The sequence below is a fragment of the Emydura macquarii genome, unplaced genomic scaffold (genome assembly GCF_026122565.2).
Source record: "Emydura macquarii macquarii isolate MOO-44397 ecotype Brisbane River unplaced genomic scaffold, CSIRO-AGI_Emac_v2 contig_2473, whole genome shotgun sequence".
NCBI lineage: Eukaryota > Metazoa > Chordata > Testudines > Chelidae > Emydura > Emydura macquarii.
In genome coordinates, this window is record NW_027132610.1 from 37,055,210 (window position 1) to 37,073,689 (window position 18,480).

At 39.7% G+C, this 18,480-nt stretch overlaps 1 protein-coding gene across 4 annotated transcripts in view; it reads right to left on the reverse strand.

The window, feature by feature from the left end:
- The window catches only part of DACH1 (dachshund family transcription factor 1), a 436,323-nt gene extending 428,167 nt beyond the window's left edge, over window positions 1-8,156 (reverse strand). For all 4 annotated transcript variants that reach the window (XM_067563215.1, XM_067563216.1, XM_067563218.1 and 1 more), the window contains exon 1: window positions 6,966-8,156. In XM_067563215.1, the coding sequence (XP_067419316.1) occupies window positions 6,966-7,702 (737 nt within the window). In that variant the 5' untranslated portion in view covers window positions 7,703-8,156. The remainder of the gene's footprint in view (window positions 1-6,965) is intronic.
- Between the last annotated feature and the right edge of the window lie 10,324 nt (window positions 8,157-18,480).

Genomic DNA, 18,480 nt, shown 5'->3' on the forward strand with positions numbered 1-18,480 from the left:
AATTTGGCAATTTGGCTAATTTAGAGTACAATTTAAAGAGGCCATAGGATGAATAAAATTTTGTGACTGAAACACCCTCTTTTCTTAATGGAAGAGAACTTCCAACTGCTATGGTGAGGTACACCAGGAAATTATAATTGCATCTGCTCCACTGTTTCTGGATTTTGGATAGACAAATTATTTCAGCCTCACACTTCGCAAAAATTCTCACTGTTTCATATTTTTAAACAAAAAATATAGTTTTTTCTCTGTGATTTAAAACAATTTCATCTTCTCAAACAAGCTAAAATTATACATCAAATACAAAAAAAATATTTACAATAATTGATTAGTTCTCCTTTGAATGGGAACACAAACTGCATATTAGCTAGAAATGTATGTAGATACTGCAAGTCATAAAAACATAGAGTATATATTTCAGAGGTGCCAGATATTGGCAACTGCATGCTCAAAACTGTAAAATATTTATTAAATCAAAACAATTATTACCATGAACTTCTAATTAATGATCCACCTACATAAGCTTTAAAACATCTACACTGTAATTTTGCAGTGTCAAACACTGTACTTGCTATATTAAAGTAGGGATATTGATTCTACATTTTAAACTTCAAAAACATATTTAAAAGCAAAAAAATACATTACGGGCTCTGTTCTGCAGACCTCTCTCATGCAAGCAGTTTATTGGCTTCAGTAGGCTTATTCATATGAGTAAGGGCTGCAGGATTGGGCCCTAACTGTACATACAAAACTGCTCCTTCTGTACTCCAAAGCAAGTAAGAAAACTCACACTGTGTTCATGAAGAGAGGAGTACACTTTTTTTTTCTTCCATCAAAAACAAACCAAAAAAAATCATTGTGTGTCTTAAAATGACAAAAGCAGAGAAATTCAATTAACGATGACCACACTTCTTTTCCAATACACTGCACTGCTTATGAAATAAAATATCAGAAATTGTTATAAGACGCCCCTGGCAGAGAACCATATTAGATAAATAAGCAGAACAAAGGGAGTTAAGGATGAAGTTACTCGTTGGAGTCTATCTTCTGGCTTTTATTCCTTAAAATTGTACACTTGCCTTTATTTTAAGCATAGAGATGTTATGAATTACAGTGAGTTTTTTAAAAACAAATTAAAATGATGATGGAAAAAGAAAAATTCCTCCATAATGCACATTGTAAAAATTATCTATATAAGAATTAGCTCTCTAGCTCATAATAGCTTTTTACAGATGATTTTTCTGCTCCATCATTTAAATACATATTTAGGCAACTAAAAATTTACTGTCAATTCATATTATGTCAGTCCACATTATGGTGCTGTTGCAGTATTCACACTTAGAGATTACTGAAAAAATTACCGCTCATGTGCTGTACATAATTTGAAAAGGTTAATAACTTAACTATTTTAAAACAATGAATGGAATTAACTCACAATATAAAGCAGATGCTCAAAATGTTATTTTTAAAACAATCCATATTTAAGTTGTAAAAGATCAAAACAAATCTAAAAGCAATAAAAACCTATTATATGGATTAAAATAGGCAGGCATGCTGTATGTTTGAGCTTTTTGTTGATTGGTTATGCTAATTTTTATAAAACAGAACATTTTCAGTCTGAAACTCTATATGCCAAACTTCAGCCTGGAGTTAATCTTAGCAGTTAAATTATAAAGCTCCTACATGAAGAGGTTATACTGGAAAGGCTGACGGAGACTTACCTGAACCAGACTAGCAGACATCTCTATAGTAATTTCACATATCAATAACATAGTTCCGGAAATAAAGAATAAAAATATGAAACTGCAATGTAGTGCATAAAGATATTAATTCTTCATTTTTATTGAATGTTACAACACATGCATTCTTAAATTTCATGTTTCCTATAGCGTGTACTTCAGGTGATGTATCACACTGATAGGCAAAAACAACTGTCTGATTTAGTACAATAACCAGGAAAGATAGGAGAAATATTAGATGTTAGTCTGACAAAGTAACTTTTTTCTAACAACAATTGCAAATATGTACCAGGCTAATTTATGAAAGCTAATTACACACACAAGTATTAAATAAGGTCAATGAGTACCTTCTGCTTTACCATACTAGTAAATTACTCCCATCCACAGGCACACTGAAAATGAGATTTTTAACCAATAGGGGGCATTATTCATGAATATTTAACTAGTAAGTATTAAATCTTTATTTAAACTTTTCATTTACTATAATAAGAATATTTCTCTTTTAACAACTAAATTGTTTAAGAAAGTCTGCAGGTTATATTTCGTAACTTATAGGTAAGAAATGCTTATAACTAACAAAATTGAGTAAGATTAAATACTGTGGGCCTGATTCTGAACCCTGGAACTTTTAATATGACAAGTAGAAAGACAACAATAGTTTGTAAAGGCAAGGACTAAAAATCACTTACTGACAAACATGCAAGTGTATCTCAGTGTGCTTCCATATAGTCATTATTCCTATTTAGTTCTCTGAATAATGGTTACTAAATAACTAATGAACAACCAAAGTATATGAACCTCTGTACAACACTACAGTCTGTCTGGAAAAGATTTGTAAAAAACTATATATAATTTTATGATCACTAACAACATTTGTAGTTCTGTCAGCTAACATAAATGATGGGGTTAATCAAACTGCATGCTTCAGGACCTGAATAGAGATCACCTGAATAGATCAGGAAGAAATTCCCCCCATGATCACCACCCACTACACACACACACTATGCACAACTGACTAGGTACATTGATGGGAAAGAGTATTGCCTTCCAAAGCATCAGGTACTGGGCTACTATTCTAATGGAGTACCAGATTGGTCTGATCTGTTATGGCAATTGTAATATTTCACAAAACTCCCTTTCAAATTGTAATTTTTACCAACAAATAAAGACTATGAACTGGATAAAAAAATTGAATGTTTTAAAAGTTTTGAGACAGTATCTCCCAACCCTTTAGACTCCCCTTGAATATGCAGTTATTATAACATATCTTCTGGCCTTCTAGACATCTTCTTTGTTTATAAAAACTATAAATACTCAACTTCTGCATAATATCTTGGAAATATACCACAAAATGGGTGAGTTTCTAAACATGGATTGTATTCACTGGAAATTACCTGTGATGTGCTATGCTGTGACTGGGTAATTTTAAATATATGTGGACTATGGTAACCTATAGAATGTTTTCACACTATATGTTTGAATACTTTTTTTAACATTCAAACATTTAGTTTGAATACATTTTTTAATAAAGACAAACAGGAAAACCATGCAGGAATGCAACATTCTGTAAACAAGTACATGCTAGTTCCATCTGATTTGAAAGCAGCAAAAGCTAGCAAATGTAGACTGGAATCATTGCAGTGGAAGACAAGCTTTAGACAGAAATGCTTTTTAATTCTGTATCCTAATGATATTCTGAATTCAAAAGCAATTATGTCATTTGTCATATTTTTAAAAATTATTACCAATCAATAATAATTCTCCCCATTTTCGGTATGAATGTCAATTAACTCAGACAATAGCATTTCCCAGTACTAGAAAAGATTATCACACACTGGCCACAGGATGGGGGACAGAAGAAGGGCATGCTCTCTATTCATATGGGGCCTGATCCAAAGCCCATTAAAGTTAATGCAGGCCTCCGTGGAGAGGACCAGTGCGGCAAAATTCCACAAGTGCTCTGGGACATAAGAGACCTGAAACAGTCAAGGATCAATGGGTACCAAACCATGTATCCTATGTAGATAACATCTGATGAATAATGTACTAGGGCTTGTTTCATACATAACTGAAGAAATCTGATTAAATTTTGTCTCTGACAACTTAAAATCTTTTTTACTTTTTTGCCTTTTTGTTTGGCATCTGGGTTTCGATCATCCTGAGTCTCCTATCCCTGCCAACCCCACTTCCTCAGAGTGTTGCATAGATGCCTTGATTGCTATTTCCTGAATTTCTCTCTGGTGCCCAGAGACGTATATGGAAAAGATAAAAGATCAGTGTGAATGGGAAAGAGGAATTGGTCCCCACATTAGAAGACATATGCTCCACTGATAGAAAGAACTAATTTAGTAAAAAGGTTATTTATATATTATTTATTATTATTATTAGGCTCACAAACAAACACAAACTAATTCACTTTGCTAACTGACTTCTAAGTTAAGTTATTCAAAAGAAAATTCCTTAATGTTTTATTGATTTTTAAATATAGTAATATGCCACTGCAGTTTAAGTGGTACATTTTGGACTAACACTCATAAAAACTTTTCAGATCTTAAGACTTCAGTTTACCTAGGATAAGAACTAATAAATATTATTTAATATCGTTTCAACCAGTTGGTCACACTCTAAAAAGAGTAAGGTTCATTTTAGATAAATTATAAATGCTTCTCATAGCAATTGATGACTAATTAATCTAGATAGGTAGATGAACCAAATGTGATATTATTCGTAATAAATAGCTGTGTTGGAAGTACATTCAGTTAAATAATGTATTAACCTTAATTAAGATGTTAGCATTGTCTAGAAAAGAAAAAAAAAAGAATATTACTCCAGTGCATCAACTGAGTATGGTACAACTATACTGATAAAAGATTTTGGATGTGGGGAGTATAACTGTTTGTCTGTAAGATTTGCACTTCCATTTTTAATCTCAACAGTAAGCTTTCTATCTTGAAATATGAAACATCATTCAGATAAAGTGTACTGTAACTGCTAGCCTGAAAATCTAGATCAAAATATTCTAATATCAATATATTCTGTAAAGATACAACTTAATTAAAAATTAACCATTTTAAATGAAGGAAAAATCATATTAAAATATGTCCAAAGAAAGAAACTGGAAAGTAAATACAGTTGTGTGTACTGATGATGAAATTTAGCTTGCCTAAAACTCTCTGAAACACCACGCTGCACTTTTACATACTGTAACTTGCATACATTTTGTAAGTCCTTTCATTTAAGTGATTTATTTAATGGACATATAAATAAGTCTGCTACAATATTGTTCTTTAAGGACCAGGTCTGCTCATTCCTATCTATACTGTAATTCCTGCCATGTGATATTAACACAGCAGTCCCCTGACACTCTTGAAACACAGTCAATTTTGCAGTGTTGATATGACCAACCTATACTTTAACCATATTCTCAAATCGTGTTACAACTTGCCAGAGTCGAAGGATTTGGTCATAAAAATAAAGCCAATATAATTTTTAATTTCACGGTCTTTTTCAATATATATACACATGACAGGAAACCTTAACATTCCCTTTTATTATTCTTCGTTATCAAACTCATTTGATTCCACCAGAAACAATGTCTAGTACCCAACATGACCAAAGTAGTTACACAGGTACATTAAGGCTCTGAAGTTATTCTGGGGTATTTTTGTCTTGCTCCCCTGAATATTTGAAAACTTCAGTAATCAATCTAGAAATAAAGGCACGAATAAGTGCTTCCCTTTGCCTGGCACAAAGATAATGAATCCAAGAGAGAGAGGGAATAGTCACACCCAGTCATTACAAAATGGAATGAACAAAGTCTCATCGGGGGTTAATTCTCCACGTGCTGCTGCTGCTGCTGCTTAAAATCTCACAGAAAAAAAAACCAAAACCCGAACCTCAATTATTAGTTGAACGAGGCTGTTTTTGCATGTAATGAAAATATCATCTGACAAGAGACTCTGCTTAAAGACTCTTTAATGGCAAATCTGAAACTACCAGACAAAGTTTCCCACCAAGCTCCGGAGCTGTTTCAAATCAGCAGATACTTTCCTCCCCGAAACCAACAGGGGCTTTGATGAACTGAAGAAGCTTCCAAACACTCTGGGCTCTTTAACTCACAGCAGTGGCTGAATTCCCCTTGCCTCCCTTTCGTAATCAGACAGATTTAGTGGTAACAGCCCCATTCTTTCACTCGCAGTTTTTAAGCAAACTGTTATTTCAACAGGAATTTCCTCTTTTGCCATCCCCCCCTCCCCGCCCAGTTGCGCCAACTTTAGATGATCACTGATTCCCTTTGTTTGGGTTTTGGACTGGCGGAGGGGGGGGGGGGGGCGGTGTGTGTGTGTGTCCTGCCATCTATCCCCAGCTGGACTGCTGCCCTCCCGTCTCCTGTGTGATCCTCGCCACCAGGCAGGCATTCCTGTGAGTACGGTGCGCCGTGCGATGCTTCAGCCCTGACAGAGCCCCTCCACTACTTCTGCTCCCCGAGTCACCTGCTCGCTCGCTCGCTCGCTGAACCGCTCCTCGCCTGGCTCCCACACCTGCTTCCCAGAGACTAACCCGCCAGAGAGAGCAGGACGGGGCCGGCGCTTTACAACTCCCCCTCCGCGAGAAAAGCTGCCAAATCCCTCTCCACCCCCACCCTCCTGCTCCAGCCACGCCGTGTCCCCTGCGGCAACTGTCACACAGCTCCCTGCAAAAGTGCGGTTCGCCCCTTTGGGAGCCAGACCAGCGGCTGAGCTGGCCTGGGGCCGCTGGATTGGGGGGGGGGGGGCACCCTGTCGAGGAAGCCGCGCGATGGGCACGGCAGAGCTGTGCGCTGACTCCCTGCACGTCTCAGGTTCCCAGCGCAGCCGGCCAGGCGTCACAGCCCCTTTCCTGGGTGCCCAGCCGCGGCTGTTTATGCACATCAGCCCGGGGAGGAGGGGGACGGGGCACACACACAGAGAGAGCCATCACTTCTAGCCCAGGGTGTAAAATCAGCTCTCCCCCCCCCCCCCCCTTGCACGCCTCGCCTAGCCTGGAGAGGAGGGGGCTGCTGGTGTGGCCGCGGGGAAGAGGAAGGACAGGTTGCTGTGGGGCTTGCTCGGCGGCACCAGGAGGAAGAGAGGCGCAGGAATTGCCCGGGCCCTGTGTCAGGGCTGCATGTGCGAGGGTGGGACAGAGGTGCGCGCGGGGGGGGAGGGGGGTGTTAGTGTGTGTGTGTGTAGGGGGGGTGATCTTTACCTTGCGTTGGTGCAGTCGTTGTAGAGGGTCTCGAAATCCTTCCTGGAGATGAGCTTGCAGCGGTTCACGCCGGGCTGGATGGCCCCCAGCCCCCTCAGGATGCGGACCTGCTCCACGTTGCACACCACGGGCGTGATCTCCAGCCGCTTCAGCTTGGTGTAGACGGTGTGCAAGCCCCCGACCAAGTGCTTCAGGAAGAGGTCGAAAGCCTGGGGCAGGCAGATGAGCTCGCAGCCCTCCACGGTGAAAGAGGCCACCTTGGCCCCCCTCAGATCCACCATCTTGCACTCATTATTCTGGGGGGTGTTCTCCACCGGGGACGGGGTCGAGTACACCGGCTTGCCCGGCAGGCTGCTGCTGCTGGCGGTGCAGGCACTGGGGGTGGAGGTGCCGCCGCCGCCTGTGTTGTTGCTGTTGCTGCTGCTGCTGCTGCCGGTGCCCAGGCTGGGGCTGCAATTGCTGCCGCCGCCGCCGCCTCCGTTACTGCTGCTGCTGCTGCTGCCTCCTCCAGTGCTGGCGGTGGCGGTGACTGTGGCCCCCGCCGCCGCTGCCGCTGCGATGGGCTCCGGCCGGAATAGGTTCGTCCCCGAAGAGGCCGGCGGGGGAGCGATGGAAGGAGACGCAGACGAGGTGGCCGACGAGGTGGTGGTGGTGGTGGTGCAGGCGGCAGAAGTTGAGATCGGAGGTTGAGGGGGGACCAGCTGGGTCGGAGGGATCAAAGCAGCCGGTACGGCCATGGTCACATATACGAAGGGGGGACGTGGGGGGGGAGAGAAAAAAAGTTGCCGCACAGTCAAAAAGAAAAAAAAAGGGGGAGGGAAAGGGGGGGACAGAATGGGGGGAAAGCCCCAAGCCAGCGGGCGCTGAGAGGGAGAGAAGGGGGCAGAGTGAGAGAGAAACGCACAAAGTGTCCCGCAAAGTGGGGAACAAGGAGGAGAAGTCCGCTGCGGGTGGTGGGGCTGGGGTGGAGGGGAGGGGTTGGGGGGGGGAGAGTTGTTTGTTTTGTGGTCCTTGCTCTAGCACCAAGCTAAAGATGAAGGTGAAAAGGAGGAGGTCTGAAGGACTTCGGTTCTCTCTGGCAAGTACATTGATCAAAGATTGAGAGGGGAATGACAGAGAGAAAATGAGCTGAAAAGTGCTGGCTGCCGCTGCTCGCTGCTCGCTCGCTCTCTAGCTCTCTGGACGAGTTGTTGTTGTCACACGGTGCAGAGGGGAGGAGCTCCGGCAACTTGAAATACCCTTTGAAGCAGCAAAAGCCTCACTCACTAGTATTAACCCAAATTATCCAACCAGGAACCCGGAGCAAAGAAACAGGGGAGGGGGGGGGAGAGAGAGAGAGAGAGAGAGAGAGATCCTCTTCCTCCTCCTCTTCTTCAGAAACCGTTAGATTATATGTTTCATATTTCATCTCAACAGAGACGAGATGTAATTTTCCAAACAGTTCCAAGCGATCGCTCGTCAACACGCTTGACAGAGAAACAAGAACATATCAAGTTTTTCTTACAGGAATTAAGATGCATCTTTCTCATAACACGGAATATGGGAGGGGGAGAGGGGGCGGAAACTTTACTCGGCCACACACTTTACAAAGTGTTGTTTTCTTTAAGAGGAGCACATCTATTTGAAAACAAAAGCAATACAACCCGGATTGTTTTTCTCCAGACAACAAACAAACCAAATAGCAAGGAGGAAAGCTAATAATAAGATTCCAGAAAGAGCATGATAATTATCACTAGATCTCTTTGCTGTGTGAAGGACTTATAATTATATGGAGCGTGAAGCACTGCAGAAGAAAGAAAAGCAAACGAAAAAGTATCGCCACAAAATGAGACATTTATGGGTCAAAGAACACCGGGCACTTACCTTTCATACAAATTTGAATTTACATTTGTTGTGCTAAAGAATTAGCGTGGCAAGGGCTACCAGAGTAGTTTTAAAAGGAATGAAAAAGTGCCTATTTTCATCTAGACGCTCCCCTGAACTTTTTGATCCTACGTGTAACTTTTTTAACAAGACCGACATTTCTGGGTGTGTGTCATAATGTATACAATCCAACTCAGGTTTGATGTATTTGATATCCACGTAAAATGAGGTGACTGTCGGGGGTTTTAACTAAAATGTGTGAAAAGAATTACTCGTAACATTTGCTCTAATAAGGTTGAAGTATCTTTAATTACAACAGCCAAGAGAGCTGAAACTGAGTGCTTACTCCCACCCTGTTGTGTCTCGGTATTGCAGCGGTCCGTGAACAACAGGTGACTGCAACCCACACATCCAAGTTTGATCTTTGATACTCTGTCCATATCAGCAGGTATGGTGTAAAATTAGCTCTGGCGCTTGTCCACACATGCGCAGTAGCTAATTTTACAGGATATGCAGATATATATTTGAAACGTGGATCAGGCCGCATATATGTTGTCATCCTTGGCCAAGGCAAGTGTTAAAGATGGAGTTTCATCCTGAACTCGGAATTTCCTTTTTGGTTCTGGTATGCGGGCGGGAGTTTGCTTTGGCTTTTGTCTTCTATTTCTTTTGGTGGGTTTTCTGTTTTTAAAAGACAAAGACATAATCTTTCCTAAAAGTGACCTGCTACAGCAATAGACTGCTGGGTTATGTACTCAATAGTTTGTGACATCTACGTGTCTTTAGCCTGTTTTTTTTTGTATGTGTGTTATTTATAAGAGACATGAATCGTAAGATTACACATCTAGATGTGCGATAAGAATCTTAATGGAAGTAATCCTATAATATAGAAAAAAATTCACTTTTTTCAGATTGCCAAAATCTTGTTCTGAACTGCTTGCTCACTACCTGTGAGGCTGCTTTTTAAATTCCAGTATATGTTAGTTGTGAAAAGGGCTCTTCAGCGAGTGAACGTTTATTTTTTCCTAATACTAGAACAACTTTAAAATGGGCAAACAACTTTTTTGTTAAAAAAAGAAAAGAAGAAGAAAAATAAGACTATCACATCAAGGCTTGAAGCTTCTGCATCAATAGGAAGTCATCTTGCAAGTTACAAAGCCCAAGAAAAACATACTAACCTTAAAATAGGAATGCATATGCAATTTTAATTATAGTGGCAGAGCCGTTGTTAGAAACACCTAAAAGGCCTTGAAATATGTAACCGTATTGCATTAGTTTATTTTCAGGTAACTATCCGAGTTGTTGGAAACCCGCTGCCTGTAATCACTATCTTAACGTCCCTGTTTTTCACTATCTCATACACATTCTATAGTCATAAGCCATGCACCTGAGAAAATTAATACAGTGCCGAACACGTGTTTGTCACCATTTCACCTCAACTTCTGAACTAACTCTGAATTAACTCCCTCCCCCGCCCCCAAAAATCCCTGCCTTCTCATTTGCTCTTTACCAAGTCTACAATATGATGCGCTCCTGCTTTTCTTCTAATTGTTCACTCTCCCAGACTCACAACCATTGTGTTTCTAAACAGTTTAAAAATATGTTTGTAAGTGTTTGCTACCACAGGTTTTGGTTAACGGTGATCGTTTAATGAAACAATGGGATCAGAAAGCAAGACATTTATGAAAGGGTTCAAGAATCTTAAAGCTTCTTGCTTGCTACGTGTTTCAAACGATTGTAGCAAACTACTGCGTTTATTTTAACACGGAGACACACACCAACTTTTAATTTCCTCTCTTTAAAGGTTTTTCACATTGTACTTTAATTGCACATCGACCCTTTCAAGAAATTATATTGTTAGATTTTTCTTTTCCACCCCGCCCCCCAGAATTTTATATCAGTAATACTCAAAGTACTATAACTGATTTGAGAATTCTCCGTGTCAAGTGAAGACTTATGGTGCTGAAATCAATAAGACTGCTTATCATTCAAACTGCTTAACATTCAAAGACCTGCAAATCGTTCTGTTTGTCCTTTGATAGGGCCTGTGCTGATTAAAATGCGACCAAGAAAGCTTAATTGCTGCACTAATTAAGAAGTCTTTAATTTCATTCCTGGAATATTGTTTGAAGCAGGGTTTCTCTTGTGCTCACATAACTGTTCAGGGCAGGTACTCTCTTTTTCTCCTCTGACCATTTTGGTGACTGAGAATGTGCGTTGAAACAGTAAGATGAATAGATAGTTATAGTAATGTATTAATTTTAAAAAATCAGCACCTTCTGCGAGTTCACTATTTTATTAAATTCAGTTTTGCGGGCAGCTGTAATGTGTAAGATGCAATTAGGAAATGTATTGTAGCTGTTGCATCTTAAGTACTCTGAATACCTGACTGCCTGGCATCCCCTCCCCACCAGTTGTTACTGTAAATAAATTCAGTCAAACAGAAAAATACTATCTTCAGAACGTGGGGAGGGGGGAAGGACAGGGGGATTAGTGTAAGAAGGCAGGTAGATAGTATGGCTGGAAACGTATCACAACGTTAAGTTCATGAACATGGATTCTATCTGTATTTATTTTGACTTTTCCCTCCTGAAAAATACACTTATCTATTATATCTCATCTTATCCTTGGCTATTGACCTATTTTGTTCACCGATTTTTCAAGTGGGGAAACTGACTAAATTATTTCACAAAGCTTTCTATCTGATCAATAGCAATTTTTAGGTGTATTCATACTGCATTATAATTCTGGCAAACGACTGAAAAGCAGAAGACCCCTAAGGGAGATACAAATATTGACAAAAAGGAGGTAAGTTTTGTTGTTCTTTAAATATTTAGGCTCTCCAAACAGCGACCTTTTTTTCTGGAGCTACCTGTAATTTTACGGGCAGAATGAAGGAAAGGGCAGAAGGGGTCCTCTATACTGTATCCTCCCTGGATTTTAAAAGGAAAACAGAAAGTTACAGCAAATTAATCTTATATACTGCGATCCTTTGTCACTAAGGTATTTACTAAACCTTTAAATAGTTCTTGAAAACACGATGAGTACATTTGAGATTGATGTAACATCTCGTAACACCAACAGGAAAGTAGATAGTGCAGTGCTGGTTTTCGAAATTGTTGCATTATAGTCAAATTAGCCCAGACCTTGCCCAATACAAATACGTACTGGGTTCTTTTCAGTGACAGAACAAAATGATAACCTGCTTAACAGATACAAAGGGAGATTTACCATTCCAAGCACGACGTCACGCTAATTATGTTTACTTTAATTGAAAGCAAGGTTTTGGAGAATTTGAAATTACTTATAGGATGTTTTAATACTAAAATGAATACTTAGAATAATAATAATAATACAAGTGCACCAAATGTTGATCGCAAACCTTTCAGTCTTTCGAAATCTATTGGAAAATTAAATGAAAAGTGGAGTTTGGTACAAACAATGCCCCAAGGCAAAAAACAACTAACACTAGATTTTCCAGTCCAGCCATAACACAAATCAATTTGAGCACACTTCTATGGCCGGACTGCGAGATTGTTATGACTGCTAATTCACTCAATCAAACAGTGCATTAGCACGCCCGGCACAAACAGCTTTAACAGTAACATACACTTCTGAATAAACCTAGAATACACGACAATAGTTTTAACATCTGTTTGCCAAAAGTAATAGTTACGTGTGCTAAGTGTTTAAACAAAAACGCAAAGACCAAATTAAAATGTAAAAACTTTAGACGGTATTTAAAAATAACCATAAAAGTTTTGATACAATTAGGAATTTGGGAGCAAATTGTGGTCTGGGCTTTGTTTGCATACACACTTCTCAGCTGGGGTCCCAAATAGCTCTCTGCACTTCTATAGCATTTAACTGGAAATGGAATTATCCCACGCTTTATAGTTTGCATGCGCACTCCTCTGCCTCACCAGTCAATTTCACTGAAGACCTTAAGGGCCTTCTCTCCCAGGTTTGCTCACGCGAGTAATCCCATTGAATCCTGTGTTACCAGCCGTGGGAGTAAAACAAGCAGGATTTAGCCTCAAGTGGATAACTTCAGTTCTTTCCCTTCATCCCCAAAAGAAACGAGAGGGGCATCTTTAGGGAGCCTGACGGATGCTCTAACCCAAGACATGCTTGCACTGAAAAGAAAAGAAAAAAAAGGCCATAACCAACGGGTGGGAATCTTGCCCCGCCGCCCCTCCCCCCAAAATGTATGCAAATTGGATACCAAACGCTCATTAAGCATCCGGCTTATTTACAAATGATATAAAACTCGCCATTCTAAATTAATTCACTGGACGTGTTTTCAACTCAGTGAGTAGAACAATCTCTACGTTCACTTGAGTCTCAAGGTCCCGTGGCAGTTCTTAGTGCCAAATGGTGAAACGGGTCAGGGACCGTTCCCAGACTGGTTCAGAATGAATGAAACAGGTGACTGGGTACTGTCTGCCTACGTTTATATTACAATGGACAGCCAATAGAGGAAGCTGCAGCAACAAAGAAGGAAATTATAACCAATTTTCCTGCATGAATTCCATTATCACTGTAACAGCCAAGAAGCACTATGTGATCTTTAAGTTACTCTTTGCTATCGTTACGTCTCCAGTGCAACTTGTTAATTCAACTGCCAACAGGCAGTAAAAATTGCTCAAGCAATCCCTGCTATTAAATAATGTTCAATTGGTGATGTAACCTGAATTACCGTTCCTTCTCCTTTTCTCCCTTAAAAAACTTAGTTCGTCTTTAACTCCCAACCCAGACTGATTCGAAAATAATGACACTGCGTGAAGACAGATTAGTGTCGGCCTGATATTTAAACGGTCTTTTCTTTTCAGTTTGTTTCACGTTTTTAGACATTTTAAATGTAATATTTGCTTTTTAAATTCCTGATTCGCTAAATAAAATCTGCATGGGATTTTATAAACCATGCACCCTTCGTATGAGAATATTTCTGAAAGAGCTCCTTCCAAAGCCTTATGGGTCTGTGATCCAAACACCATAGCCATGCATATTCACACTGTAAATCACGGGCCCGATTCTGTTCCCAGTGAAGTCTGGAGCTCTGAATGCGAAAGAATGCAGGAGCGGGCTCTATGCATATTTATAAAGGTAGAAAAGGTAACTGCTAGTGCAGAGTGGTTGCTGTTCTCACAGCCACTTACACATTAATTGTTCCCTTAATAAAAACACATAGAGAGCTCTCTGAGTTGACAGCCTGCAAAATCCAGCGCTTTCCATTTCAAATCAACTAGGTGAATGAAAAAGCATTGGGGTTTTTTTGGGGGGGCATTTATTATTTACATTACTATAACTCCAAATCAGCCAAACATTTTTAATTGTTTAAAAATAAAACCCTTTCTAGTCTGAGACCTTTGTCTGAGAAGTTTCAGCCCAGAGCGGATTTTTACAGCAAGTTATAAAGCCCTGAAAGAGGGGGTTATCATAATGGAAGTGCTGACACAACCTTAACTATAGCGTTGTAAACGGCTATGCTATAATATCCATTAAGCAGAAAGAAAAATAAGATGGTTGATCAATAATTTATACAAAGAGTACCAACTGCAGACATAATAACTGTAATGTTTGCAAAGCAATCTCTCGCTCTCCAGGCTTAACAGTAAACGCAAACTAGCGGCGCTGTTAATTTCCAACCCCTATAGATAAGAATACAAACAAATAACTTAAAAATGTCTTTTGCTCAACATTTAGCATGCCTGGGTCGGTTAAAAATCAAATTGAATTACGACGCAACTCAGACTGTGTGTTTTTTTTTGTTTTGTTTTTCCCCCACCGCACATTATTATGAAAGGACCTTCATTTGCAGCATCAGTGATGGGGAAACAGGTTGGGTGGATGTCAATTTAAACGGGTCGACTTTGGGTCACTATAATTCCTCGTAGAGTTATTCAGACATGGAAACAGAATGACACCATTTAACTTCAAAGAAAGTTGCAACCTTTTACAGTGCACAGGCTGAAACACAATACCCCATTGGTACGATAAGAATCAGCTGTCACAAGACAATGCACTCACAGTTTACATAGAGAAAGCTACTGGAGGGGACCACGTCTTTTGGGAGAAATGTTGCGATCTCCCAGCACCCCACGCAGATCGTAGGCGAACTTCATTTGCATGGAAGTGTGACCTACGGTTTCCGCCTACTATATTTAGATAACAACGCATAGGAAGAAGGTCCCGAAAAGTTGTTTAAAAAGGCTCAGGTGGCGTGCTCTAATATTTTTGCATATTTCCCTGGATTTGAAGAGCACGGGGAAGGAAAAGAGCCTGCGACTGCTGGAGAGATCCTGTCTCTGTAGCAAGTAAAAGTGGTAGAATTTCAAGAGGAGGTGGTGAAAAGTAAAAAAAAAAACCAAAAAACCCGAGACAAAACAATGTTATGTTGCAAACTGTGCAGAAAGAAAGTCGAAAGCAACCTTTGAATGAGCAGCGTGTAAGTGTCTCCAGCTTGAGTCTCCATTAGTTTTTTGAATATACTCTTTATGGGGATAGAACCATGGGATGGAAAGCAGTGTCTCTGCTGTCCCGAGCCTCGAGTTGTAAAATGGTATTTTACTGGGTAAGGAATTCCACTTGGAAACGAACCAGAAATGTGTATGAGGGGTGTTTAAGATTCTCTGCTTAACCAGTGATCCATGCCAGGTCAGTTCCAATAACGTCAGAAAACAAAAGAAGGCAGCTATACAAAGGTCAGACTTATGAAAATATACATCCAAACGTTTAAATTCAGGGAGAAGAAAACTCTAAAAGATGAAGTTGTATTCTCAAATTAACTGTTTGATGAAATACCGTTGTTTAGAGAGAGAAACTTTTTTTAAAAATTGCAGCGCCCACTAGCGTCCTTGGAAGAAGGGCGACTGGTCTTTCCATTATAACCCTCTACTTTGATTTAAACTAAATTGTAAAACAGGGCTGGCGACGAAACTTGATAGAAAAAGGGCTTTACATATATAGTGTTTGTATTTTAAAAGTTATAGGAGTGCAAATGTAAAAAAAAACCCCAAACCCAAATCTTTATTTGCACTACTGTGACCTACCTGTGCTTTAAAATTAAGCTTCACATGACAGATCTTTGTCAGATTAACAAACCACAATCTATGCATCTGTCTAGATACTGATACGACTCCCATCACTGTAGTATCCGAGTGTTCCAGAATGAGACAGAGAGAAAAGGAGAATAGTTTTAATAAGCTTTTAGCCTTTCATTACTATGTATCCATAAGAGTGTCATTGGTACTAATAACTCAAAAAGAGTATTGTAGGACTGGAGAACTAGAATAATACAGAAAGTTTTGACTTAAACACATCAGTAATAGTTACTGTATTACAAAGTGATTTTTTTTATTCATTTACCAGCAAAACATGAAAAAAAATTTAATTTAATTTCCCTTTCTCATCTCCCTAAGCCCCTCGGCTTTTTTGAGGGGAGAGCTGTGAGAAGGGGATGTACTAACAGGCATACCGCCTGTAATTAATAACTTGTCACTCTCTCTGTTGTGAAAGGCATAAAGGGTGGAGACTATTGTCAAGAAAACTCAAAAGGATAAATCTCTGAGATTTTGGATGTTCATCTGAACTTCCAGACCTTCTGTAGCTCACCATCCCTGAGTGGTCCCTCTTTTTTTTTCTCATGAGCGCTTACTTCTATTTCTGATGCAGTGTTTGAGAAAGTAAACAGAGAACCATCCCTCCTAATAGGCATCTGACTTCATGCACAGCACTTGTTCTCCACTTCCCCAAAGGACACTCGAAATTTAAAAAAGACTTGTTGGGTGGGTCTGTGTTGGCTACCTTCCAGAGTTGGAGACACACAGCTTTTTTGTACAATTAGAAAAAAGTCAGAGAGGCTAGCCTCAGGACTAGTCTTCAGTATGGTCCCAAAGGGCTCACAACACTTGGCTATTGTGGCAGCAGCCTGATACCTCTGCCACATCGTTTTCTGGCACATTGCATTCTCTCCACTTAGCGCCCTATCCTTCCTCTGACTGTACATGTCTGAATCCTCAGAGCTGAAAGAGGTGAAAGGTTGCAGCTTCAAAGTAGTATCACACATTCTAGGATACAGCCAAAGGCAGTGATGGATTAACTCTTTCTGTTGTCCCATAACCCTATCTATAAAGGCAGCACTGAACAGGTTCATGTCCTGAAGACTTCCTGGGGCACTGGCGCTTTCTTTGGCAAAGAAGAAAAACTAAGTATCTTCAAGAATATGTTGAACACAGTGTCCAAAAAATCACCCACTGGATCATATAAAACAGGTTAGTCAATGTGCACCCCTTCTCTCTTTCTCGCTCTCCTTTATTGCTGACAGAGATCTATACGTTAATAATTAGCCCATAAATTAATATGTCTAAAAGAGTTCTTTCTGCCTAACATTTGCAGTGTTAAACACTAGATGCCACACAATAACATAAAATGTAAATAAGCATCAGAAGGTCCCAATAAAAAGGGTTTTTGTTTTTAAGTGTGTATTCAGTTAGGCTCGGTTATTTTGCCTAAATTGGTTTCAGCCATCTTTACTACAGATCAGGTGTAGCATGACCACAATAAAATATGCATTGATAGTTATAGACCTGGGTGAATAGTGCCAAAAGTTTTATGCTATGAATATTTGTTCGAATTTTTTTAGAAAATCAACTTTGCCATGTTCATGCCCTCGTAGAGCTAACTTTCGGTGAATTTACATGCAATTGAGTTTTACTAGGACAGCGTGTTTGAGTCTTCACTGAAAGCAAATTCTGAAAGTTTTCACACCAGCCATTGGATAAAAGGCAGCTCATTAAGGCCTCAGTTCTTCAAATGCATGCTTAACTTTAATTATGAGGGTAGACCCATCAATGGGACCTATATCAGACAGTGGAAAGGCCATTCACACCAGAGAAATAAATCTTGAATCTCAGGTTTTGAAAAGTAAGTTAAAGAGTAACTATGATTTGTAAGAAAACTTCAGTGAAATAGTTTTGAGTAAGGAAGAAATTTGTGAAAATTGCAACTGCATAAAATGAGATCAAATTCACAGATAAAATTATCCATTATAAAATATTTAAGTTTTAAATATTTACTGGCAAATCTGAAATTTTTAGAACATTCTCTCCTCCCCAAAATGTTGGTACAAACCTTAAACAGAAACTTGAAAGTGAGAATAATAATCCACCACAAGTTATGTTGTTTTAATGCATCCAGTCTGAAAACTAGCTGGAAAGAATTTTAACAGTAATACTTTCACTTAATTATTTCCGTCCATCTGAGGATCTCATAAACAATACCACTATGAGATAGGTAATTATTATCTCTATATTATAGATGCAGAAAACTGGGACACATAGTGGTTAAGACTTCGATTTTTTAGAAGTATGCACCAAGTTGCACCTACAAAACTCCATATTTTGGGGAATTTACTTCTCTATGCGGGTCCAATTGCACACGTGCATCAGGCACCTTGCAGAGTCAGCTGGGAGGTACACAGACTTAGGCATGCACTTTTAAAAATCTGAGCTGAAGATCATCACATAAAGTTTGCAATAGAGCCAGGACTTAGAACTCCCAATTGCTGACTGCAAGTAATGGGGTAACATTTTCAAAAGAAGCCAAGGGTATGTCTACATTGCAAAAAAAAAAAAAAAAACCCAGGCACTGA